Source organism: Pongo pygmaeus, chromosome 1 (genome assembly GCF_028885625.2).
Source record: "Pongo pygmaeus isolate AG05252 chromosome 1, NHGRI_mPonPyg2-v2.0_pri, whole genome shotgun sequence".
NCBI lineage: Eukaryota > Metazoa > Chordata > Mammalia > Primates > Hominidae > Pongo > Pongo pygmaeus.
Genome location: NC_072373.2, coordinates 190,054,499 through 190,081,960, shown reverse-complemented (window position 1 = coordinate 190,081,960; position 27,462 = coordinate 190,054,499). Strand labels below are relative to the sequence as shown.

The window sequence follows — 27,462 nt, the reverse complement described above, 5'->3', positions numbered from 1 at the left end:
ACCATAGAGTTCCCAAACAGGAGTCAGAGGCCCATATCTTTCATGCTTTTTTCTGAAATGTACTGCTCTCCCCTGCCTCTCAACCAAGGCATCCTCCTCCTCCTCTTTTTAGCCACCTGGAACCCTGTTTTCTTCCTCCTAGAATGAAGAACCAGCTATAGAAAGCAACACATGAAACCATTTTCAAACTGACTTTAATCATGTTTTGCTGCCCAAATACTGTACATGCAGAAGCCATGTGAAGAATTTTCTCCTCAAGGGAATTGGCAAGAACGTTGTACGAAACAGCCGGCAGTCCCTCCCAGCTGTGCACCTGCCACCCGGGAACCACAACAAGTTAGGAAAGATGCTGCACATAGAAAATGTATAGAGCACAGATATAAAAGGCTAATTGCTTCTTATCTAAACAGTGTGCTTGTCAGTCCCTATCAGCTATCTCTCTCTTTGCAGGATGCATTTGGAAAGTCTAAAAAAAGGGGTTCTTGCCTTCTGTGAGTTTACATGCTAAAGGAGTTGGTTGAGCTATCAGGCCCACTCTTCCTAAGGAAGCAGCTGCCCCACCTTCTGAGATGATGTCTCGTTAAAGACATTCTGGAGGGAGGAGTGGTCTTAAGAAGCAAACTACTTTGAAGGGAAATAAGTTCCCTCTCTCCTCCCATCAGAGAACATTTCCTTTAGAATTCTCAGATCTTCAACTCTCCCGCTGATGTCATCCCAGAAGCAGAAATGAGGAAAGACCCAGCCTCATCTGCTGGTGGGGACACTGACCTACTCAGGATGTAGCTGAGGTTGTGACATCACATCAGCACCTTGAAAATTGTCCATTGTAGACGACCCTTAATTATGTCTCATCATTACACAAGAATAAAAGAGGGAGGACAAACCATGAAGAGAGGAAAGCAGAGTCTGTTAGGATTCCCAGAGTTCTTGTCTGAGGCAGCATCTGGGCGTGGACCAGATGAGGGCCTGCACCCAGCCTGGGCATCAGGGGCTGGAGGAAACCAGCCCACGGAGACAGGAACCAGGTGCACCAGGCTCGCAACCCTCATGTGCTCCGGATCAGAGACTTTTAATTAAAACCGGGAGGGAACCATGGGGAGAGCAGCTAATGCTCTGATTTTGCAGATGAGGAAGTTGAGGCCCAGAAAAGTGAGGAGCCTTGCCCAAGGTCACAGTTTCTGGCAAAACTGTACAGAACAGCCTTTGATTCCCTGTAGCCAGCTGTCCCTGTCCAGATCACTGGCCAATGGGGTGGATGCTCAGTTGCCCCTGGAATTCCCAAGCCCCATTCTGTTAGCCAAGCTGACTGGAACCCAGGCTCAGGGACCCTTCCTGGCATCATTGTGAACTCCTTGGGAGGCCCAAGGCCCTGTCCTTACTGGCCAAATTTCCAGCCAGAGCCCTGGAAGGGTTTCCCAAAGCAGAAACACTCATGCTTTTCAACAAGCACCTGCCCCAAGCCAATCTAGGCCCCTGAGAGAATGCAACTTTCTCTCACTGATGTGGCTTCCCTCACAGGCACAGCCATGCTGGGCCCACACAAGCCCAAGCTCAGGGTTCAGGGGGAGGGGAGGGAGGGAAAGTTGCTTTGCTACATGGAAAGATTAAGCCCTTTATCAGAGAACAAGGTCCCACCGTCGGGCACGCCAACATCTGAGCCACGTTTGTGCAACTCAGCCATCAGAGTTGGTGCCCAAGGAGGCCAAGTTGCTCTCTTTGGCATCACTGACATTGCTCTGAGATGCTCAGGCACGCTTTTAAAAGAACCCTTTCCCAGCCAGACCAGGCCAGTCCAGCCCCCATCAGGCCTCACCTGATTGTGTGGGCTTCCCCTGCTCTTCAATCATGCTTGTTTTGTTTTGCCCCAACCTCTTCTGACGTGAGTGAAAAGGTTGAGGGAGAAGGCAGGGGGATGTGTCCACATTTTCATCTCCTCCCTGACTACTCAGTGAAAGACAGTCCAGTAAAAGAAGCAGCATTTTAAAGAATCTCTTTACATGTCAGGATACTGGAGAAGAAAACTCTGAGGAGTGGAAGAGAAAGGTAGGAGGAGGCAGGGAAGCAGGGCTCTTCTTTTCCATCTCCCTGCAGCCACTGCAGAAACACTGCTGGACAACCTTCTGGCCCTGAATGATGTGCCATCTCTCCAGCCAGGTGGAGGGCAACTCATCTACAACATCAAGCAAAGGCAGCAATTTCTTGCAGAGTTTGCACAGTGCTAGAGGCAACCAGAGAGACACAAAAGAGGAGCATCACTAAAGCCCCATTGCTTTCTGGGCTGAGGAAGATGGGGAATATGAGGTATCAGGAGGGCTGGAACCCCAGGGGAAGAGGAGCTCAGCATCTCCTGGGCAGCAGGGCATGGAAGAGGGACCCTGGTTGCATGTCAGGGCTCCTGGTAACGTAGGCTAAGATTGTGCTACATTTCATTTCCAAAGAAGTACCCTTGGAGGTCTTTATTGTCTTTAAAAATGGAGGCTTCTGCTCTCCTCAAGGCTGGCAGTAAAGAAGAGATCAGGCATGCTTCCCTGGTGGGTGGCATGACCATGGGAGGACTGGCTTGACCTCAGTGTTCTAACCGGCAGTGATTCCACAGGGGATGAGCTCTATAGGTGGCCTTTCTTGGAGCTCCTGGGTTCTGCCTCAGCCCCCATGAAATGCTGGCATTGCCTGGGACTTGCTGCATCCCAAGAGCCTCCTAAGTGCTCCTTTCCTAGTAGAATTGGGTGGTAGAAGAAACCAGATGGGGAGTCATTTTGGAGATGGTTCTTCCCTGAAGGATCAAGTTCCCCTTGTCAAACCAAGACTTGGCTCCATTTACTGGAGTCTTTTTCATACCAAAGACCCATTGCAGGGAAAAGGAGTCTATGAAGAAAGTGGGACAGAATGAACAGAGCAGAAATACAAAGACAGACGCTCTGAGTCATCCATCACTGTCCCTGCCCACAACCCAACATCACTGCAGGGCCACTCCTGTCTCTGCCATATGCACGGTGAACCTCGCCTGACCAGAGGAGGTGGAATGACAAAGAGCTCCATTCCTGTAACCACTGCAGGGTTTCATCTGGGCGAGGGGGCATCTGGAGCCAGGACACTGAACATGGCAGTGAGTTGGCCCCAGCGTGGGAGACTTCGGGAGGGATCATGTTCCTTCCTTCCCCACCACCCCTCCTCAAACAGCAGATGCTCCCCCACCCCAGCAAACAACCAGGAGTTACACTTGTGCATCCTCCTCTTCTGGGACAGGCTAGCTCCAGAGTGGCTTTTCAGACAAGCCCCTGCATCCAGGATGCTGAGAAACAGACCCTTCAGTGCAGCCACACTGCATCACACAGACGTGTCAGCCTCATACAACTTTACCCTCATGGGGTAAAATCCAGGTGGGGATGAGTAACATATTTGGTGTAAAGGGTTAGAAGAATAATTCCCCAAGGTCGATTTGGGGAGGAAATTACCTTCTTTTAGAGAGGTGGAATAGTGGAGTGGCCCAACTGCTGGGCAGTTTTGGCAGCCGGGGATTGTAGGTAGGTCAGCCCAAGTTACCAGCACATCAGACCCCTCCTCCAGCTAGAACCTCCCCTGTGCTAACCCTTCCCCAGAGGCAAGGGGCACCACAGCCTGGAACCCCCCAGTGGCAGGCCTCTCTGCAGGCAGCTCCCCACCAGAGGAATGAGGGTATGGGTAGCCCCCATTTCCTGGGGTGACTGCTGGTCTGGGTATCACCACTCAGTGCTACATCCGCAAACATCTATACTGTCCTGTGGGTCACTAACAACCCTATCATCCTAAAGGTTTGGAGTATCTTCACACCACCCTGACAGTGACTGCTCTAGAGGTGAATATATCATAAACAGGAGATTAAAATACCCTTTTGCAAGGGAGTTTCCTTCTTGATCCCCCACTAGGGTCGAGGAGGACAGAGCCCTTTGTCCATTTCTAAGAACTTGACGAATGCAATGGGCCTGGGGAGAGCATTTCCGCCTAAAGAGAAAACTCAGCCCAGTGGCCTCCTCCCCATCTCTATGCACCCAATGGTCTCTTTCTCTGATAATATAAGAATAGAGGCTCAGGCAGAGACAGGAGCCTGGGAGCTAACTCCGTTCATTTCCTTCCTGCCCTTACCCACGTCTTGTCCTGTGGGCAGGCCAGGTGGAGTTCTGGCTTCTTCCCCTATCTTTCTTGGGAGATGTTATAGGACTCTGGCTTCAACGTAATGCAGAACCATGCCAGCCAAGGAGGCCCTTTGGGCTGAGATGACCTATCTGCAAGGCGCCACTGCCTCCATGCCCCTCCGACTTTGGTTATGAATGGAGGCCCCAGGTCATTCAGACCCCAAGACCTTTCTACTGCTACCCCAGGTAGCGTACCCCTGCCTCAGGTGCTGGGGCCACAGCCATTTCAGCACCTGGGGATAATGCCTGGGGAGAGGTGGAAAGAGGGCCTTCCCCACACCTCCACTGTCCTGCTGCTTTCTTCCCTACCAGATACAAACCCAAGGGCTGCTCTGTCTATCTCCTGAGCAACCTCTCGCCTTTCACCCTAGAGCTGAGGAGGGACAGGGACAGGTCTGGGCATTCCTGAGTCAGACTTCAGGATTCTCATGGGACAGATTTCACAGGGTCCAGTTCAGGCACTGGTCCCCACCAACAGGGCCCAGTTGTCAAATCAAGTCAAGGTTTGAGTGGCTGTGAGAAGCTCCAACCAGACATGGGTGAGAAAGCAAGCAGAGGCAGGTGGGTGCCTGGAGCAGATGGCTCTGCAGAGGGCAGCAGTGGGGCACAGGAAAGCAGGGAAGCCCGGGGTGGGTAAGTATTGCTTAGACAGAGCTGGTGATGGTGGCAGACGAGAGTCCGGAGCCAGGCTGCTGGAGCCCAGCTAAGTCTGAGCTCCCAGACAGGGACCCTGGTCTGGAAATGCACAAAAACTGGAGCCCCAAATGAACAACTTCATGCAGCGAATCCCCAAATGTCAGATGGGATCCTCAACAGTGGCAGGGAACAAGTCAGCCTCAGCCCTCCTTATTCCAGCAAACAGCCCTACCCACAGCACCTCCTTACCGAGTCATGCCCACCAGGAATGAGCCCCGAGGGGGTCAGGGCCACCCTCAGGGCCTCAGGAGGACTGTCTGCTTTAGCAGATAACATGCCCTCTGTGGCTGCCTGCCCAGGCCCACTGGCAGAGCTCCTTCGGCATGGCGGAGTGGGGAGGCTTCAAGAGACAGGAGATGAAGAACAAATGCTAAGGGGACACCTGGCCAGGAACCCTGGAACCAAGACCTCGTGCTTCACTGGAAGAAGGAGGAGGTTCCAGCCTCACAGAGAAAGTCATTTCTAAGCCCTCAGTCCCCTGGGTACCCTCTGCCTCCCTGGGGCCCTGGCCAGGGAGCTAGGTGGGCATGCTACATGCTGCAGAACGCATTCAGTGGCAGGAAGAGCTGCTGGAGCAGCTCTGGTGGGGTGGGGTTCCCAGAGGGCCCTCAGTGTGGCCAGCTGCAGCGGATGCTACATTTCTCAGAAAACAGCGGCAGAGCCGGGAGAGTCAAGAGTGCAACAAAAGACAAGACAGAAAACAAAGCAGAGACCACCAGGAGCAGGCACAGGTGAAGAACACACAGGCTCTGCCCCAGGCCAGGAGCAGGCAGCACTGACCAGTGGCCGCGTGCCCCACCTCCACCCCGGAGACTCTCAGGGTGAGTCGTGTCCACACAACACTCCTTTGGGTTTCTTTTCAACAAGACACAAAGAGACATGGAGACATTTCAGCCCATATCATCACCAGGAGTGACTATACCCAGACAAATGAACAGATAGAACGTGGTCACGTACACACACACACATGCACGCACGCACACACGCACACATTACAGTCTCTACTGCCAGCTGGGATGAGCCCAGTAGCCAACAGGCATGCAGCAGGACAAGGGGTCCAGAAAGACACGAAGACTATATACAGGGGAGGACATGGGGCCAGCAGGCACCCCTCCCCACACCACCATCCTGGCCTCTTCCTGACATCCTTAAGAGCATGAGGGGCTGGTGGCACTCTCCAGGGAAGACTGGGACAGGCGCCTGGTGAGGGATCCGAGTGTGGAGTCTGCCACTGAGGAGGTGGGGAAGAGTTTGTACCAGCCCGTGACCGCGGCACTGAGGTCCAGCTCGTCCAGCATGATCTGGGCCATGCCCATGAAGCACTTGTGGTCCATGCGGCCATAGTCTCCCCAGACGATCACCTGCCAGGAAGAAGAGAGGGAGGGAGTGAGCCACCTCCCTGACTCCAGGACTGCGCAGCAGGCCCAGGAACCTACAAGTTTCAGCAGGGCACAGATGGAGCAGAGGAAGCCAGAACTCAGACTGATTTCACACAATAATTTACTGAGCACTTGTGTGTTAGATACGATCCTATGGATTTTACCTAGATTCTTTCTTTCAATTGTTATAACAAGCCATGTAGGTAGGGGTGCTCTGTATCATTATTTCCACGGAGGAAACTGTAGCTCAGAAAGGTTAATTAGCTAACCTAAAGTTGCACAGTAACTTGTGGCAGAGCTTCGATTAGGATCCGGTTGTGTGACTCCAGAGCCTCCCAGCATTTCAGATAACAGCCTTCCCCAGGAAGGGGCGAACTGACAGTTCAGGACTTGGCCATAGCTCTAGCTGTGCTGCTGGCTTGCTGTGGGACTTGTGTAAGCTCCGTGCCCTCACTGGACCTCAGTGTTTCCAGCCACACCACTGGGAGATTTTTTGAGATGGAGTCTCACTCTGTTGCCCAGGCTGGAGTGCAGTGGCGCAATCTCAGCTCACTGCAAGCTCTACCTCCCGGGTTCACGCCATTCTCCTGCCTCAGCCTCCCGAGTAGCTGGGACTACAGATGCCTGCCACCACGCCCGGCTAATTTTTTGTATTTTTAGTAGAGACAGGGTTTCACCGTGTTAGGCAGGATGGTCTCGATCTCCTGACCTCATGATCCACCCGCCTCGGCCTCCCAAAGTGCTGGGATTACAGGCGTAAGCCACTGCGCCCGGCCGTTTTTCCTTTACTAAGCAAACACCAAAGATTATTCTTCCCACTCCCCAAAGCCTAGGGTTCCGCAGTTCTTTTTTTATTTTTAATTTTTAAGAGACAGGATCTTGCTCTGTCACCCAGGCTGGAGTGCAGTGGCATAATCATAGCTCACTGCAGCCTTGACCTCCCGCGCTCAAACAATCCTCCTGCCTTAGTACCTCGAGTAGCTGGGATTACTGGCACGTGCCACCATGACCAGCTAATTTTTTTTTTTTCATTTTTTAGAGATGGGATCTTGCTATGTTGCCAGGCTGGTCTCAAACTCTTGGACTCAAGTGATCCTCCTGCCTCAGCCTCCCAATCTCTGGGATTATGGGTGTGAGCCACCATGTCTGGCTCTGCAGTTTAAATTTGCAACTCCAAGGCCCCTTGCCACAGAACCATCTCAGCCCAGAGGAACAGTCCTAGATGAGAAGTTGGATGGCCCAGACAGCCCCTGGCTCTAGCCTCTTCTCTCTCACCTTCATGGCCTCAGGCAAGATCAGCAGCCACCACCATGACTATTAATACTTAGTGAGTAGCTGTTTATGTGGCAGGCCCTATGTAAGGCTCCCTACATGCAATCCTCTGTTTAATCGTCACATCTACCCACGGCTAATTAGTTCTGAGCTGGAATCTGAACCTAGGACTGAGCCCAGAGACTGATCCACCACTGTGCTTTATCCCCACATGACCTCAGGTTCTTCATCTATGAAATGAGCATGAAGATCCCTCCCTCCCAGGACTGTTGAGAAGGGCTAACAATACCAAGTGTGCAGAAGGCCTTTGTTGCTCTCAAGTAATTGGGATGACAGTCACCTGGCCTGGGCTCACCCCAAGCAAGTGACTTCATCTGTAAGAGACACTATTTCCGTAAAGTGGAGAGAATCACACCTACTCCACGGGATCATCTGCAGGATGAAATGAGGTCGTGTTTGGAAAGCACCTAACACAAGGCTTGGCACTGAACTGATGTGCAATGAACATTAGCACTAGGGGAAGGAGGAGGCAGTGGCCACATGCGTCCTGGTTCTACCTACCAGCTGTGCAACCTGGGGAGCAATTTGGTTACCCCCAAAACCTTGGTTTCCCTATGAATCAATTGGGGACAATAATACCTCACAAGGTTGTGAAAGTAAATGAGTAACGCAAATTAATGCACCTACCACAGCACCTGGAACAGGACGAATCATAAATGAAAAACTTTAAATTACAACTTCCAGTCTGTGAGTCCACCCTGCCCTACTCACCCTGTGACACCCACCTGCAGCACCTTGCCCTGGGGTCCCTCGTCAAAGAGCAGAGCCTGCTGGTACAGGGGATCACAGGTCTTCTTGGTCATCTTTGTCTTCTTCTTGGCCAAGCAGGCCCCATTCTCCAGCAGGTAAACCTTGATATAGGTGGCTAAGGGAGGAGAGAACGTATGACAGGGAGGGGTCCAGGACAGGCAGCTATGGCCTGCCCATCCCCTAATTGCCAGGTGATCTTGGAGGTGAGCAGGATGTATGGAATGAGCCAGCCAGCGGACAGCAGGCAGAAGAGGTGACTCAAGTACTGATTCCTCCATCCTCCCTTACTCCCTGCCCTAGTCACTGGCCTTCCAGCCAAGCTGTGACTCCACTGTAAAGAATCCCGATTTAGGCCAGTGGGAGCTGCGGACCTGCTAGACCCAGAGCTCGGCTCTATGCCCCTCCCTGTCAGGACCCCATTTCCAAAATCCCTCACCTGGGAGGGATTTGGAGCCTGGTTTGGGGGTCAGGCCCCGTGCTTCAATCACTTCCACCTCCAGCTGGCCGCTCCGGTCCATGATGGCAATGTGCACGTCTCCTGAAAGGAAGAAGAGGCTGAGTCCAGGCAGGGCCAGACCAAGGGGCAGGCCAGCCAGCTGCTGTACTGAATGCCAGCCTGTGGAGGAGGCTACATCATCACTAGAAAGGGAACAAGATGGCACCAACCACACGGGCCAGAACTGCTCTCGGAAGACCACTTTAAAGCAGCTGAGGGACCCTTTGATAGGTCCCTTGGGGTGGGTTGGGGTAGGGGCATGACCTTCAGGGGCATGACTGGGTAACAACAGATGGCTGCCAAACCCCCGTTTGTGTCTGGCTAACTGGGAGGCTCTTGTTTTACTGAGCAGAATAGCAAACTTGAGGACAGAGCTTCCTGTGTCAGGAAGACACGGAAGGCTGTGGGCTCAGTGGCTGTTCTTCACCTCCCCATACATCTGTGTCAAAAGAACATCCGTTTGAGGCCGGGCACAGTGGCTCACACCTGTAATCCCAACACTTTGGGAGGCAGAGGCGGGTGGATCATGAGGTCAGGAGATCAAGACCATTCTGGCTAACATGGTGAAACCCCATCTCTACTAAAAATACAAAAAATTAGCCAGGCATGGTGGTGTGCACCTGTAGTCCCAGCTACTTGGGAGGCTGAGGCAGGAGAATCACTTGAAACCAGGAGGCAGAGGTTGTAGTGGGCCAAGATTGCACCACAGCACTCCGGCCTGGGTGACGAGGAAGACTCCGTCTCAAAAAAAAAAAAAAAAAAAGAAAGAAAGAAAAAAAGAAAGAACATCTGTTTGAAAAAGCGCTGAGCTAAAAACCTGCCTAGGACACAAGGCACTACCAGACAACAAGGGCCTGCTACTGCATTACCAGTGGAGGGAGGGAAGGCCAGCAGACTTTCTGGGTGTGGACGGCTGAGAAATCTTCACTGTACTCCCATAGAATGGATTATCCAGCCGGGGCAAGGTCTGCGCATGGAGTTATGTCAGTTACCTGATTTCTAGGAACTCTTAGCTTTGTTCAACATTGGTTGGCAGAATTTGGAATTATGTAGTAGTCAGTCACTCAGAACAAAGAGAAATCCTTTACAGGGGTGCAGAATCATAAGCCTGGTCCACAAGAATCAAATGGGCCAGACTTTGAATTCAGTCACCCATTTTTAGATTATTTGAGCCATCATGCAATTGTTTATATTTGTGTACTACGGAAGACAGGGATTTACTAATTTCAAGAGACCTCCTGGAATTCATCCACCTCCATCCAGCTATTCCTGATCTTGTGGGGAAGGGAGAAGGGAAGGTCTTGGGAATTAATCTCCAGTAACATCACTAACGAGGTGAACAAGGCAAACCTGTCCTTCCCTGGTCTGACACCAGGGGGTACCACACACGAATGGTCCTGGCTGCCATGGCACATTAGCCTTGTGGAAGTGGCTGGCTCCTCTCACTGCTGCCCAGCCTGTGGCTGGGTCTAGGGCTGGGAAAAGCAGGCTCCCCAGACCCTTAAGAGACTGAAAACAAGGGTCTCTTATTCCCAGCCCTTGCTTTCAGCTGATCCTCGCCCTCTGAGGGTCCCCATCGACTCCTGTTCCAGCAGGCAGGAGCACCTGGGCAGGAGCTTTTGAGGGCATTGCAGTGGAAGGAGTCCTGGCCTGGAGTGGAACCCCAGCTCCACTGCATGACTCACAGCAGAACACCGCACTCAGCTTCCTCATTTGCTGGGAGGGTCAAAGGTTGAGCACTGTCCTGATGGGGGCTGAGTGGGGACGTGTGGGTCAGGTGCTGCTCAGGTCAGACTGATGGGAAAGGAGTGGAGGCGAGGAGACACCTCTGGAGGAGCTATCCTGGGGAGGAGCTGCTGGAACCAACACAGCCAACACCTAAGAGAGGGAGGGGGCAGGGAGGTTCTGTCTGAGAGCTCACGAAATGGGCCAGACTGAAGCTATCAGGACCAAGCGTAGGCTTCAGGAAGTACCGTCATCCCTTAGTATCCATGGGGGATTGGTTCCAGAACCCTACCCCGCCCCCACTCAGGGATACCAAAATCCTTGGATGCTCCAGTCTCTAATATAAAATGGCAGCCAGGAGGCCAAGGCAGGTGGATTGTCTGAGCTCAGGAGTTCAAGACCAGCCTGGGCAACATGGTGAAACCCCGTCTCTACTAAAATACAAAGAAAAAAATTAGCCAGGCGTGGCAGTGTGCGCCTGTAGTCCCATCTACTCGGGAGGCTGAGGCAGGAGAATTGCTTGGACCTGGGAGGTGGAGGTTGCAGTGAGCTGAGATCATGTCACTGCACTCCAGCCTGGTGACAGAGCGAGGCTCAGTATCTAAATAAATAAATAAATAAATGGCAGCCAGGCACAGTGGCTTATGCCTGTAATCCCAGTACTTTGGGAGGCTGAGGTGGATGAGGTCAGGAGTTCGAGACTAGCCTAGCCAATACAGTGAAACCCCGTCTCTACTACAAATACAAAAATTAGCCAGACATGGTGGCACATGCCTGTAATCTCAGCTACTCAGGAGGCTGAGGCAGGAGAATCACTTGAACCTGGGAAGTGGAGGTAGGTTATGGTGAGCCAAGATCGTGCCAGTGCACTCCCGCCTGGGCAACAGAGTGAGACTCCATCTCGAAAATAAAGTAAAATAAAATAATAAAAATAGCATAGTGTTTGCATATAATCTATGCACATCCTCCCACATGCTTTATTTTATTTAGTTTTTGAGACAGGGTCTCACAATATTGCCTAGACTGGCCTCAAACTCCTGGGCTCAAGCAATCCTCCAGCCTCAGCCTCTTGAGTAGCAGGCACAGGCCACTGCAACCAGCTTCTTCCATATACTTTCAATCGTCTCTAGATTACACTGGTGTGCCACATAATGACACGTCAGTCAACAATGCATCATATACATGATAGTGGGCCCATAAGATTATAATGGAGAATATACAGAAACCTGATATATGGTACTTGATATTGGCATTGCAGATCAAATAGGGGAAATGATTGATATTCAGTAGTGGTGCTAGGATATATGGTTTTCCACATGAAAAAATACATATAAATTTAAATATATATATATATATATATACCATCTAGGTTTGTGTAGTACACTCTATGATGTTCACACACTGAAAATGACTGTACTTATAATACCTAACACAATGCCTACATATCACTTCATTTGCATGGATTCAGGGTAGAACTCGGCACACAGCAAATCATGTTTTGCTTTTTGCAACTTTGTGGAATTTTTTTTCCCTGAATATTTTCTATCCAAGGTTGGTTGAATCCACAAACCCAGAACCCATGGATACAGAGGGCCAACTATACTTCTTAGCTGCAAGGAAAAGGGATAAGAAAATTACTAAAGGGCCTATAGGTGCCAGGCGCTGTTGGGTGTAACAAGTCAAATAAGCCACAGTTCCTACGCATTAAATTGAAATACCTCACGCAAAGCATCTAATAGGAGCTCAGTAAAGTATTATTAGAGCATAGACCTCAAGTGGGTATTATTATTCCCATTTTAAAGATGAGAAGACTGAGGTTCAAAGAAGGGAAGTGACTTGCTTAAGATCACAGAATTGGTGATAGAATAAACTCTACGATGGCCAATGCAGGGCCCCCACTGAGCTCACCCTTCCTGTCGCATGGTCACCATTACCCCACTCAACCTGCCCTTAATAAGACTCACCCATGGGTGGTGTTGCCAGTGTCTGTCGCCCCACAATCTGAGCTGGTCCCAGCCCATCCAGGAAATCGCTGAACTGGCTTTCAGCCCCCAGCCGGGTAGTGGGGAAGATGAACCTGCAGGAGGAGGCAGAGGGATGCGTGAGGGGTTCAGGGCAACCTGAGGATGAAAGTATAGCTGGCAGGCTGCCATGCTCTGCCCCTGGGGCCCTGGGCACGTCCCTCTGTGCCTCAGTTTCTTCTCTAGACAGTATGATTGCACTACTCTGGGAAAGGACAAACAGAACTGTTCATTTCTGCATACAGAAGAAAAATACTTTGATGTCACTTGAGAAAATAAACTAATAACAATACATAATGATGCTATTTAATCCTTAAGGTCCAGGGACTTCTGAAGTGACCCTTACAAGGTAGGGCTTGCTGGACACCTGTGTCCTTACCAGGGCATGTCAATGCTAAGAACCAGAGACATAGGTCAGAAATTTCAATGCCCGGAACAAGTTACAAGAACTGAGGTTTGAGCTGACTGCAAGTTTGAAATCCAAGTCAAACATGAGGTGGTGCCCAGAACAGCATCTAAGACCAAAATAACACAATTACAGGGTTGAAGTGAATGGCAAGTGATGGTGGTTGGTGGTTGTTCCATGACTGTGTGGGGGTTAGAAACAGTAACAAGAAAAGCTGACAGTGATTGACAACTGGCCAGGTGCCAATGGTACATTAAAAATTCCACATGTGTTATATCATTTAATCCTTACAACCACTCTGTGTGGTAGGAGCTATTATCCAATCTTACAGATGAGAAAACAGAGGCTCCAAAAGGTAAAATTGCCTTGCCTGCAAAACAAAACTCATGGGGTTTTATATGTTGAGGATTAGGGCAGATGAAAAGTTCCAGACAAACAGAAAGCACTGAATGATAGTTCCGGTTGCTGCTGTTGTTATCATCAAGGGAAAAGTGCTACTTCTCTCTTGGGCTCCAGTCTAGATGTTCTGGGTGTGGCCAGCTGAGAAAGGACAGATGAGGGAGGGTTGGCCCTGCCAACCCTCAGGGGCTATGATAGAACAAAGTTCTAAGATCTCCTAGAAAGGCCCAGGCTCCTGGCTGCAGAGATAAAAGGCTGTCCAAGGAAGAATCTCCTACTAGATAGTTTGGCCTTGAGTCCCCCTTGGCTAGCGGCCGGCAGGGAGGAAAAAGTAGGCTGTGTATGCTTGTCAGAGAGAGCCTGTGTCTCTCCCTGAAACACTAGGCCCAGCCTCCACCCCACAGGGAGGGGCTTCAAGGCCCCACTTTTATTGGCCATGGTCAACAACAGCCTAATATCACATTCTTAGGACAATGATATCTGAGAAGGTTATATAAAGAAACTTAGACTCTCAAGGTCACAGAATTTTAGGAGCTGGATATAGTGTGGAGATTGTGAACAAAGGTCATGGAATCAAATGGCCTTAATTCCAATTCTGACTCCATCACCACTTAATAGCTGTGACCTTGGGTAAGGTGCCCCACCCTTTTCCTCTCCCTGTTTCTCCACTTATAAAACGGAGATAATGGTAATACCCACAACCCTCAGAGTTGCTGTAAGTGTTAAATGATCCCTGTTAGGCCGGGCGTGGTGGCTGTAATCCCAGCACTTTGGGAGGCTGAGGTGGGTGAATCACCTGAGGTTGGGAGTTCGAGACCAGTCTGACCAACATGGAGAAACCCCATCTCTACTAAAAATCCAAAATTAGCTGGGCGTGGTGGTGCATGCCTGTAATCACAACTAGTCAGGAGGCTGAGGCAGGAGAATCACTTGAACCTGGGAGGTGGAGGTTGTGGTGAGCTGAGATTGTGCCACTGCACTCCAGTGTGGGCAACAAGAGCAAAACTCCATCTCAAAAAAACAAAAAACAAAAAAAAAAACAAAAAAAAACAACGATCACTATTCCTGGTCTGATCACAGCCAGCAGATCCCAGTGTAAGAATCACCTATGTGAGATGCCCAGGCATGCTCTGCACCTGGGAAGATGTAATAAATGCTTGAGAGTGCTTGCATTCATGGAAGTAGGTGCAGCAGTGAGACACACAATCACTGAATCTCAAACGAGGGAGCCACAGAATCCTAAGCCTGGAAGTCACTAGGCCTTGAAGCAGAAGCAGAAAATCTTAGTCATACAACTATAATTTCATAGACTTAGAAGAGATCTGTGGGAATATCTAACCCAGTGACTTTCAGATTTTTTAATGCAACCTACATGTAAGAAAGGAGATTTTAACATCATGACCCAGGACAGACCTGTGTGCATCTATACATAAAAAATGGAAACAAAAGTTCATGAGGCGATTTATTCTTACTTCATAAGATATGCCTATTTCTTTTTCTAATGCTGGTTTTGACCCACTAAACCTATTTTATTTCCTGTCTATGAGTCACCATCCATGGTTTGAAAAACACTGATCTAGTCCAATCTCCTTCCCTCAGCTCTAAGCAAGCCTCCTTCAGAAAATTCCACTCATCTGGGCCACAACAATGGTTTTAGATTTAAAAGGATTTTAGGGCCACATTTTCCTTTCCACCCTTTCCCCTGGAGCAAGGCAGTGTGTGTGGTGGGAGGTGGGAGGTAAGGGTCCCTTCCTGAAACATACAGAAGGAACTGATAGCTCCTGGGTATCTGGATATTCCAATGGGAGCAATGGAAGACCTGAGGTCCAGGCACAGAGTGTTGGGGGGAGGGGTATGAAGGAAGGCAGAGACACAGAGGACCCAGACATTTTAGCTGGAAACAAAACAGGGAGGCTTTCCCACCCTGCCCAGTGGTTCTGTGACTGGAGGACCGAGGAGGTGGGAGGGGACCACAGCGTGGGGCTGCACGCACGTGCCGTCGGAGCTGTTGCTGTTGGTGCTCCCATCGGTGGACTCCCGGCTGCTCTGGCGTGTGACCCGGCTCCGCATCTCCACTGCGATGCCCGTCTCCGTGCTCCGGCGGATGTTGCTGCGCAGCTTCTTGGTGGCCCCTTCTGTGACCCCCCCCACCCCAAGCACAGAGAGGGAACAAGGTCAGATTACGAATGGGGCTTCTCTAAGAGTCCTGCCAAAGTCACTCTCTTGGCATGGGGGGTTGATGGGGAGGATGAGCAGGGCTCTGACTGGAGGCAGGGGCATGGCTGAGCTGACCTCAGAGCTGGTCTGCAGTCTGACACCTGGCCCTGCTCAGGGCAGTGACACTGACAGAGCAGACTAGAAAGATGGCTGCAGGCAGAGTCATGATGGCACCACCAGGCAGAGCCGCAGATCTGCAGCTGGGGCCCTCACCTCACCCTCATCAGGCTCCCCTGACACCCACCTTCCCACTCGATTTCAGCCCTTGCCCCAAAGGTTAAGTGTGCCTTCTCCCACTCTCTTCTGGAAAGTTCATCTTCTCTGGGATTCTCCAACTGACTTTCCCTCTTTCAGGCACCCTCAGACCCTATCACACCCAGACCTCACAACTCACCTCTGATATCTCTGGAGGCTCTATAGGAAAGCCCCCATGGGAAGCCTGGCCACTCTCAAACAAACCTGCCTTCTCTAGGTGGGGCTGAACATGGAGAGGATGTGTGTGGAGAGCTGGAGAGGCCATTAAGAAAACAAGACAGAGAGGGACTGCTGGGTTGACCCAAATTGCCTTTGGCTTTGAGAAAAGGTCTGCAGAAGAATGCCTGAAGCTGGCCTGTGAGAACTTACCACTGTGTCTCTGTGCCTCCTGTTCAGAGGCCCTCGACCCCCATATCCTAGCCTCCCCCTCAGCCTTGCAGGGAACATGGGACACTTTCCCTCTCCCAGCAGCACACCATCCTGCCTGGGTTTCCATGGCAACCTCCTCGGCATTGCAGTGTGGTCCTTCTAGACACCCTCTCCTCCTGGGGGAGGTGGATGGGGGAGACGGCCTGAGGGTTTGCAGGGACTTCCCCCGCTGAAGCTTGGCAGCTGGAGGAGCTTGCTGGGGAGGGAACTGGCCCTCAGATAGGAACTGCACCAAAGGAACCATTTGCTGTCACTGGTTAGAGGCCAAGCGAATTAACAGTGGAGTTGCCTACAGGGAGGGGGAGAGGCCAGGGCAGGACAGGCAGCACAGCCCCTGAAAACAGTGGGGAGCAGGGAGCTGGTTACCTTGGCAATTCTCTCCCACCACACCCAATGGTGGGCTGGGGAGGGGATGTTCAAGACCCCAGCCTGGGAAAAGGCAGACTTTATTCCTCCTGCTTCGTCTGCTTATCTTTCAGAAAGTCCCCGCTGGAGGGCAGAAAGAGAGGTCTAGGATCACTAGTGGAAGGAAGGGTGGGTGGCAGGACAGGCTGAGAACAGGGTGCAGGGTGAGGAGGAATGCCTTCTCTGAAATCATCCCAGCTTCTGGGATACTGGAATAGCATATTCGGGAATCCATGACACCATCAACATGTCTGTCTGTCTCTCTCATACACACACACATACACACACACACAGAGTCACATTAGCTCATACATACTTTTTTCACAAAGAGAGGCATAGGCAGACATGCACGAGTGGCAGCAATCACATATATGAATACAGTAATCTCATACACAAGGCTACATGCAGGTTTATATCACAGTCACACAGTCACAAATGGTCCTACCAGGTCTTGGTCACGTGTACACATGATGTACTCCGCCACCTTCAGTCAAGTCACGGACACATGATCTTCACATGTAACACTTGGAGTTGAACCCTCCCATTCAATCACATATATTGATGAAAACCCACAAATGGTGTCTGACTCACCTCACACACAGAGGCCTGGGTAATAATGCTGGTGTGTGGGGCCTCTCCCTGTCCCTGGCTCCTAACTCTACATCCTCTCTAACACAATTAGAAAACAGATGGGTCTGTGGGGGCTCCCTCGCCTTCATATCTCTACCCCACAACACACAGCCTGAGTTGGGGTCACCTCCTCATGACCCCAACCCTCCTCTTTCAGAGTTTAGGGAAACTTTGACCCAGTTGGGAGCAAATTTGCCTTTTTGATAAGACTTGTCCAACCTAATGTGAGACCCTGAGTCGGGGAGTCACAGAATCCTGAAATCTTAGAGATTCTTGGCTACCTCTCCCCCAAATTTCACAGATGGGAAGCCTGAGGTCCAGGTGCCAAGACAGCCAGGACTAGATCAGGCCCACAGACATCCAGTCTGCTGTCATGCTCTTTTCACTCCCCTCCCAATCCCTCATCTAGCTGAGAGGTGATTCAGCAGAGATTAAGTTCCATGACTTCAGAGGGAGGAGAAAGCTCTTGTAATCTCAGAGACGATCCCTCCACTGGCTTCATACATGTCCATACGATCCCTCCACTGGCTTCATACATGTATAGTCTCAACCCCTGCTGATTTAAGGAATAACTTTATATAATCTCTCTCTCTAGAGAAACAGGCCAAGTTGCTTGCAATAATTCTATGGGCTCCAGAGACCAAAAGACTCCAGGAACCATCCCATCTGTCCCATCACAAACAAAGCAGGGGCACTCACAGCCTGTACCACCACTCCCTATGGCATCTTCTGGAATGGTCCTGAGCCCTCTCTCTACCTTGACCCAGATCCCAGAGTCCAGAAGGGGAAAGCCGCTGTCCGTGGTACTGAAAATGCTAGCTCCATTTGGGCAGGGGCTGGGACAGCCCAGGATGGTCCTGTGTAGACCCAGCCAATTGCCAGACCAGAACCCACCTGAGTCCTGGACCCAAAGCTCTGACCCCACCCTCCTCACTGCTCCCACAACTTAGTGAATGTCAGATCCAGAAGGAAACTGGGAGAGAGCATTTTAGCTCCATTTTACAGAAGATGAAACTGAGGCCCAGTGGAAAAGTAAATTTCCTGAGGTCCCATGGTGAGTTACAGAGCCAGGACTAGCCCTCTAAAGTGAGTTTTTGTAAGTCCACTCTAGGGCAACATGAGGAATAAACTGGAAGAAGGCAGGCAGGAGGCAGGAGAACTACAGAGGAGGGTAGTGCAATCGTCCAGGCTAGATATTATGGGTCCTGTACTAGGGCAGGGGCTTTGAAACAAAGAAGGATGGGCAGGGGTCTAGCCAATGCAGAGTACGGACACACTAGGAGGAACGAGGCCCTGGGAAGGGCAGACCTGAGCCCAGAAGACAGAGTCCAGGAGAGGAATTCCTCCCCACTTCACACAGCCCAGCCCTGCAGGGAATGGAGCCATCCCATCTGTCAGGAGTGGGGGCACCCTTCTAGGTCTTTCCCAGAACAGTTTCCAGAGCCAATGCCCATGAGTCTGCCTCATATATTTCTCTGGCACCAGACGCGCCCACCCACAAGGTGGGTCCGAGCTGGGATACTGGCATCCTGAAGGCATGGAGGCAAAAAATGGAGAAGGAATTCTAGATGGAGAGGAGTGTGCTACAGGGAAGGAGCAGAGGTGTGGAGGCTGAGAACTCACTTCTCTTTTGGCTTTATGGTACAATGGCAGGTAATAATAATAGCATCAACACTTCACTGAGTGCCTATACTATGTGCCAGGCATGAAGCTGGGTGCCTTTGCATACCCTATTTCATTTAATTCCCTGGATAAGTCTGCAAGTCATGTATCATTGCCCTCATTCTACAAACAAGGCAGCAGGCTCAGAGAGGTGAAGTAACTTGCCTTAGTCACCTGGCTAATAAATGACAGGGGATGGATCTGAACTTGAGGTCGTTCTCCAGGAACATGCTTTCTCCCCAGGCTCTGGATGCCTCATCAATAAAATAAGTATGGCGTACTAGATGATCTCAAGGGACTCTCCCCACTCTGACATTCAGCAATTAGCTGATTCACAGAGACCTTCAGTTAGAAGGGCATCTGGGCAGTTCCCCTAGCTCCAGTCCTTTAGCCATGCTCTTGCATACCAAGGAGACAAGGGATTCAGAAGCCCCATCATCATTCATCTCTTCTCAAGATGAAAGGTCTTCCTGGTATCTGCTCCACTCTCTGCCTGCAGCCTGTAAAGTCAAGGCAGACCACTAGAAGGTTCTCCCAGTGACTCAGGTCCCTATCCTGGCCTTGGAAGACTGTCCCTCCAAATCACTTTGGGCATGAAGAAGCCTTTGGGTCTGAAGCTGAATCAGCTGGATTCCTGGGCTTGGTCCCCTGGAGCCAGACTCCCGAGGTCCAACACCTCCACGACCTCCTAATCTTAATCTCACTCCTTAGTCCTATCTCAGCCCCCTCCTTGTCCCAGCCCAACTTCTAGATCCCCAAGTCCCCATCTCCCTGACTCTCTAGTACCAGGCCTAAACTGCATATTCAGAGGCCACGCCCACTTAGGGCTCTGATAACCTCAGGCCCCTTCCCCATCTATAATAGCTTTCCCCAGCCAGAAACCACATCACAGCTTGATTGCTGGAAAAGACCAGCCCACGTGCTACTGTCGAGGGCTTTGTATAAATCTATTTTAAGGCCTGGAAAAGTCCCCCACCCCCAGCCCCAACTGGGAGCCTTGATAAGCATTCTCCCTGGATCCTCCGGAGCCCCCGCCCCCTCACCATCCCATCCAGCTGCCTATTTGAAGGTTTCTGGGGAAGTTGTTACTCTGAACAAAATAAGCCGGAAGAGATTTTAAAACAAAACCAGCTGGTGTCTGGGCTGATACCACAAAGTGAGGAGGTCTTGGTGGGGAGGGCTGGCTCCTCTGTGATGTGGGGTCTATGTATGTCACAAGGTGGTCACCCACCAGGCTGAACATAACTGAGATTCTGCAGCTAGGTGTCTGAAAAAGGATACTGTATTGATGAGGATGGAGCTGTTAAGGTGTGTGTGAATGTGGCTTTGTGATGTACACCTGCACACAGGTGACATGTTTCTGTGATCTGGGTCTGTGCATGTGTAATCAGAGGGCCGTGTCTGTGTGGTTTGCATGACTGGTTTTATCTGTGACCATGCGCAGTGTGAATTACTCTATTGTGCTTCCCTGGAAATATGGGCAGCTTACCAGAGCCACTGAGCGTTCTATTTATGCAACTGCACAAGTCACACATCTTTGTGTGTGTCTCCCTTGTGCTTTGTAACATATACATGGGACTACAGAACTGCATTTGTGTGGCTATTTGTATTTAGGAGACTAGGAGATTACAGGTGAGACTGAATCATTTTTGTCTTTTAAACCAGGGAGTCTCACTATGTTGCCTAGGCTGGTCTCAAACTCCTGGGCTCAAGTGACCCTCCTGCTTCTCCCTCCCAAAGTGCTGGGATTATAGGTGTGAGCCCTGCACCCAGCACTTGAGACTAAATCTTATGGATGTGTATGTCTGTAAAACTGTGGTGTCACTTACACAGTGCCAGGATCATAAGGCTGTTTAATAAGTAATTACTGGTTAATGTCTAAGTCTGTGTGTGGAGACAGTGGAGTGTAAAGGTTAAGAGCATCAGCTAGGAAGCCCAACTGCTAGAGTTTGAATCCAGGCTCCACCACCCTACTAGTTGTGTAGTTTGAAGCATCTGACCTCCCTTTTCTGTTCTTTGGTACCTGCCTCATAGAGTTCCGTGGAGATTTAATCAGTCCATACACCTACTGGACCTAGAATAGCACCTGGTGTATGGGAAGGGCCACAGTATAAGTGTTTGTGGGCATGGAAGTGCAGACCCATCAGGGCAGTCCCTGGGTAGTCTGTCTTTGCAAAGTGTCCCCCACCCACAACCCACGATGTCCCATGCCAACTCACCAGGCTGCGGAAGCTGGAGTGTGCTCTTGCTCCACTGAGTCAGGCCCACGATGGCCACCATCTTGGCACCCAGGCTGCTCCGCCGCTTCTTGGCGGTGGTGGTCCCAGCCCCACCCCCGGCTTGCTGGGATCCGCAGATTTCACCGCTAATGCTGGAGCTCCGCACCACATTCCTGGAGGCCCCAGATGAGGCAGGACCTGGCTCCCCGTTAAACATGGTCCCCGGGGCAGCAGGGCCTCAGGCAGCTCTGAAGGTGGGCAGGAAACAAAAGGATCCCACATCAGACCTGGATGAATCTACTGCAGTCCCACCACTTCCTAGCTGCATGACCTTGGGCTAGTCGCTTGACCTCTCTGAGGCTATCAGGTTAAATGCACAAACAAATGTCAAGAGCATGCACAGGTTCTGGCTCAATAGAATAGACTATTCCTATTAGCACATGGCTATGAAGAACCTCGCAGGTGACCAGTTTGATGGAGAGGACCGAGGCTGTGGAGTCACATGGCCCGGGCTTGAATTCCAAAGGCCTCTACACACTAGCTTTGTGGACTTGTGACCAAACAAACATCCTGAGGTTTCAGTGAACACCTCAGCAAGATGTGAAATAAAAGCACTTAGCTGATAGGATTGTTCTAAGGATTAAATTAAATAATGCATGGGAAGTGCCTGTCAGGCTTAGAGGAAATATTCAGTAAGTATTGGTGGTTATTATTTTCATAGCAAATAATAACAGGGAGAACAGAACTGGCTCCAGCCTGTGCAGACTCTGGTGGGGTCCTTCTATGTGAAGGGGATACTGCAGAAAAGTCCAAAGCAGCAAGAAAATCACCCTTTATCATACTCTTGAGAGACATTTTAGCCTATTCCCTTCCAACCACCCTTCCATGCATTTTTTAAAATAATTGACTCATACTGCAAATATAATTTTATATCCTACTATTTTTTCATTTACATTATATCATGGCTGGGCACGGTGGCTCATGCCGGTAATCCCAGCACTTTGGGAGGTCGAGGCAGGCGGATCACCTGAGGTCAGGAGTTCGAGACCAGCCTGACCAACGTGGTGAAACCCCATCTCTACTAAAAATACAAAAATTAGCTGGGCGTGGTGGTGGGCGCCTGTAATCCCAACTACTCAGGAGGCTGAGGCAGGAGAATCGGTTAAACTGGGGAGGCGGAGGTTGCAGTGAGCCGAGATCGCACCATTGCACTCCAGCCTGGGTGACAGACCAAGACTCTGTCTCAAAAAAAAAAAAAAATTATATCATAAGCATTTCCCAATGTCATTAACACTATGTATGCTACCGCGATATTCCATTGTATAGAAGCGGCATAATTAAGTATTTTAGTACAGCTACCACTTAGATCAGGCCCAAGTTTCTCTCCTCTTTCTCTCTTTCCTCTCTTTTATTTTTATTTATTTATTTATTTATTTATTTATTTTGAGATGGAGCCTCACTCTGTCACCCAGGCAGTGGTGCAATCTCAGCTTACTGCAACCTTTGCCTCCTGGGTTCAAGCTATTATCCTGCCTCAGCCTCCCAAGTAGCTGGGATTACAGGTGCCCGCCACCAAGCCTGGCTAATGTTTTGTATTTTTAGTAGAGATGGGGTTTCACCATGTTGGCAAGGCTGGTCTCAAACTCCTGACCCCAGGTAATCTGCCTGCCTCAGCCTTTCAAACTGCTGGGATTATAGACACGAGCCACTGGGCCTGGTTTCTTTCCTCTCTTTTAAATAAACACGGCAATAAACATCTTTCTTTTTTTCTTTTTCTTTTTCTATTTTTTTTTTTTTTTTTTTTTGAGATGGAGTCTTGCTCTGTCACTCAGGCTGGAGTGCAGTGGCACGATCTTGACTCACTGCAACCTCTGCCACTTAGGTTCAAGTGAATCTGGTGTCTCAGCCTCCCAAGTAGCTTGGATTACAGGCGTGCACCACCATGCTCAGCTAATTTTTTTGTATTTTTAGTAGAGACGGGGTTTCACCCTGTTGACCACTCTGGTCTCAAACTCCTAATCTCAAGTGATCCACTCACTTCGGCCTCCCAAAGTGCTGGGATTACAGGTGTGAGCCACTGCACCCAGCCTGAACATCTTTCTACATGGATTTTGTCTGCTTATTTCTTTAGGACTGATGCCTCGAAATAGAATGACTGGATCGGGGGTACAGATACTGCTAGGAGCTTCCCTAGCATCTACTCCCCCTTTCTGCTTCCTGACAGAGGGCTGGTTTAGTCCAGGTACCACCCACCCCTTGTTTTAGAGGCAGATCTTGATTAATTTAAGGCAATCTGTGAATGGCATTCACCTTAGCAACTCTTACTTGTCCAAGGGGGGGAAGATTTGGATCCCATGCTTACAAGAGAGGTGGGAGGCTCTCTCTCTTTCTCCCTCTGTCGTTCTCTTTCCTACACCCTAGAGAGGGCTAAGCCCTAGGACGAAGCCAGTGCTACTGTGAACAGACAGCACTCAGACAGAAAGTACCTCAGGCCACACCTAGGGCCTGCCCTGCGCTGGCCTTCCAATGATGTGAGACAATACATTTTCCATTGCTTAAGCCAATTTGAATCAGAGTTCTCTGTTACCTCCAAAAGCATCCTACCTGATGCCAGGGTCATAAATGTCTTTTGGATTCCTGGAATATATTGTCAAATTCCTTTTTAAAATATAGATATTTACTCTCTCTGTTAGCTGCATTCAACAAATATTTAAGACCCTAAAATTCCCAGGCCCATGCTGAATGCCAAGGATACAGCAGTGAGCCAGGCCAACTTGGTCCTGCCCTCCCAAAGCCTCCAGTCCAAGAGGGAGACAGACAGTAAATAACTAATTCTACAGTTAAAGATTTAATGATGGTTACGCTAAGTGCTAGGGAAGAGGACAGAGGGCCCTGAGAACCACTCTGGGGGAGGGGGCTGAAGGGGTCTATGGCTCTGTTTTGAACAGAGGTGGGATCTCCAGCTGTCGGCCTCCACAGTTTGGCTGCAAAGTACCAAGCTGAAGTCAGTCTCCTCTGCTCAGGAAGAACCTAACAAGGCCAGCCGCTCCAGCATGCTCTGCACCCAGCACCCTACTGGCTCTGTCCTAGCCCACAGTGGTTTTCCTGGGGCAGCTGACCATCCCAGGGTTCAGGGCACTTCACTTGACCCTGGGCCCTCGGGCCTGGAACACTGAGGGAGTTCGCCTTTTCAAAAGGACACAGAAAGGGGAGGGAGAACGGGTGAAAGAGGAAAAGCACCATTGTGGCAGATAAAGGAAGACAGTCCCCAGACAGCCGAGAATGGTCACCTGGTCAGCATGGCTCCCGCCAGCCTGGCAAAGTATAGCTGACACAGCGGATGAGTTAACGCCTCATTTTGCCTTCTCTGTAGCTTCCTGGACTGTTCTCATTCACCCTGTGACGTGTGCAGAGTCCTGGATTGTATTTCTCTATCCCCCATCAACCTTGCAGCTAATGGAAAGTCCCCCTGGACTGGGGCCTATGATGATCTCTTCTTTTGAGTTTCCAATTCTAGTGCCAGTTTGTGTGTTTTTGGGGTATCTGCACGGTCTTTTGGTGGAAGGTGGGAGAAGGCTTATCTGATCCTGTGACTCTGCCATGGTGTAGGTCTAATTTACTCCTTACAGTATTTCTGGAAGGCATGTGGTTATTTCTGTATTGTAGATAAGAAAACTGAGTCTCAGAGAAGTAAAGGACTTGTTCATCTTAGCCAGCTAAGAAGAGGCAAGGCCTGGACTTGAACCCAGGTCTCCTGTTTCCACAAAGAGACAGAATGCTTAGCATCCCCTGTCCCTTCAACCAAAAATGGAGGCCTGGCCCTTAAGCTCAGACTCTGCCCTGGGTCTCTGGGCCCTTTGAGAAACCTACAAGGAAAGTGTCTATATGAGAAAAGCCCCTCTGGCCCAGGTTCCCACAGCTGTCATAAGCATCTAAGTTAGGGGAGTAGAAATCCCAACCGGACCATAGCTGGAGAAGCAAAGTGCTTCCCTAGCACAGCCTCTGGGAAGCAGGAGAGTACCACCCCCAGGGGGCGAAAAGGGAAGGGGGTAAGGGACAAAATTCCTGACCTTGCCAACCCAGGGGCTCATGTTTCCTCATGAATAATAAATGGAATTGACAAGCAGTTGGTTTGGCATCAAGGTCTCTGCACCATCCAGAGCTATTTTCTCATCTGTAACCATCTAGGGATCAACCAGCGGGGCTGGAGAACTGAGAAATGCTTGGGAGGGCCCAGCCTGCAGGCCACTCCCCAAGGGGCAGGAGGAGCCAGACCCAAAGCACTGGACCCAAGGTCCTAGGACTGACCTTGTGGGTCAGAAGTCCTGAGTAGGGCAGCTTAGGAGGATTAAGAATCAGGATGTGGGATTCAAATGTGAACAGATTCCTTATGTGAACTCCTCTGGGCCTCAGCTGTCTCATCTGGGTGTAAAATGAAGGGGTCAGGTTAAGTAATCTCTAAAAGTCCTTTTGACTGGGAGAGTTGTCTATGAAAGCACATTGTAGCGGAGGTCTCGGAATTAGAGATCTAGTTTCTTCTCTGGCAGCAGGTCTAGCTCAGGAAAGACATGCCAAAGTTACAGATAGGGAACATAAAAGGAGGGCCATCCACTGCAGAGCAACCCCTGAGCCATCAGACCACAGGGATGGAAAAGGGAAGGTGGTGGAGACTGTGGCAGAGTGGTTAGGAACAGGCAGGACACAGAGCACACCATGTCACATGTTGCTGATTCCAAACGATTGCTAAATAAACTATACCCTTCCCACGCAAGTCCCTTCACCAATTCCATGCTTCTGAGCAGACTGTCCCTTTCTCAGCCCAGGTCATGGCACCTCAGGGAAGGAAACCGTCCTATTATCTCAGTGAGTCACAGAGACCTCACTCTGAAGTTCTTCCTGCTGACTCCCAGCTATTGCCACAGCAGCAGAGAAACTTCAATTTATCCTCCAGGGAGACAGCTACTGCCCCCACTCCTGCCAAAACTCCATGCCAAAAGAGACCTGCCCAGCTCCCCAGGAATAAGCTTTGTGTTTTCTTTTTAGCCCTTGGATGTTTGGCCTCTACCCTGGGGTCTCAGTACCCTAAAAGGGCCCTCCAAACTCTCTCCTGAATCCTGACAACAGCAGGTCTCAGGGCCCTACCAGGCTACCCTGGGCCCCTCAGTCCCTTTAACTGTGGGTCTAACCACCAGATGATTTTTTTTTTTTTTTTTTTTTGAGATGGAGTCTTGCTCTGTCACCCAGGCTAGAGTGCAGTGGTGCGATCTCGACTCTCTGCAACCTCCGCCTCCCGGGTTCAAACAATTCTCTTGCCTCAGCCTCCCGAGTAGCTGGGACTAGAGGCGCCCACCACCATGCCCAGCTAATTTTTGTATTTTTAGTAGAGATGGGGTTTTGCCATATTGGCCAGGCTGGTCTCGAACTCCTGACCTCGTGATCTGCCTGCCTCGGCCTCCCAAAGTGCTGGGATTACAGGTGTGAGCTACCGCGCCCGGCCCAGATGAGAATTTTTGGTAGTTCAAGGCCGCACAAAAGCTCAAGATGAACCTAGCCACCCACCTCTCCAACAGGAAAGACCAAGGAATGCATCACAGGGTGATGATGGAGTGTAAGGCTGGAAGGGACTGCAAATAACTGAGGCTCCCACCACCCCTCTCCATCCTCTACTCACAGTGGACATCATTAACCTCTCTCTTTCCCATCAAGGTCAGACTTAGCCTCAGAGTCCCTCTCAACACAGGGCTCCAGCACCAGCTGATGAGAAACAGCTCATGAGCTAAAACTGACTTGCTGTCTCTATTCTAGCCTGAGCCTTTTATTCTGCAGAACAAGAAATCAAGGCCCAGAATGGGGGAAAGACGCACCAGGGTAACACAAAAAAATTGGTGGCAAAATCACTGCTTCAACCCTAAGTCCCCTAACTCTCAGGTCTCACATCACCTATCAGGTGCTCCCTCCCCACCCTTCACCTGGAAGAAAACCCAACTCACCGAACTGATGAATCTGAGCCTGGTGTTCCGCATCACAGGGGGCTGCCTCCCAACAGCACACCCCTAGGGCATTTGCACAAGGCTTCAATCGACTTCTGCCAAAACACCAATTTTCAAGAAATGAGGTGAAGGCAATCAGGGCAGGATCCCAGGAGGAGGCGATGTAATAAAAGGGTCTGGAAGGGAAGAGAGGAGCTTAGAGGAAGGGCTAGGTAAGGCATCTACCCTCAAGGGCTTCCAGTAGATTGTGGCATAAAAAGATAGACTTTGAAGAAGCTG

General features: G+C 50.4%; 1 protein-coding gene across 7 annotated transcripts in view; it reads right to left on the bottom strand.

Annotated features, from left to right (window-relative positions):
- Positions 1-176: 176 nt before the first annotated feature.
- The window catches only part of RIMS3 (regulating synaptic membrane exocytosis 3), a 44,996-nt gene continuing 17,710 nt past the window's right edge, over positions 177-27,462 (bottom strand). For 5 of the 7 annotated variants that reach the window (XM_054492971.1, XM_054492948.2, XM_054492976.2 and 2 more), the window contains 7 exons: positions 27,184-27,359; positions 21,194-21,441; positions 15,370-15,511; positions 12,515-12,627; positions 8,766-8,867; positions 8,305-8,444; positions 177-6,229 (listed from right to left, as the gene is read on the bottom strand). In XM_054492971.1, coding sequence (XP_054348946.1) covers positions 6,017-6,229; positions 8,305-8,444; positions 8,766-8,867; positions 12,515-12,627; positions 15,370-15,511; positions 21,194-21,410 — 927 coding nt within the window. In that variant the 5' untranslated portion in view covers positions 21,411-21,441; positions 27,184-27,359 and the 3' untranslated portion in view covers positions 177-6,016. The remainder of the gene's footprint in view (positions 6,230-8,304; positions 8,445-8,765; positions 8,868-12,514; positions 12,628-15,369; positions 15,512-21,193; positions 21,442-27,183; positions 27,360-27,462) is intronic. The other 2 variants (XM_054492984.2, XM_054492958.1) reach the window with 1 other exon arrangement.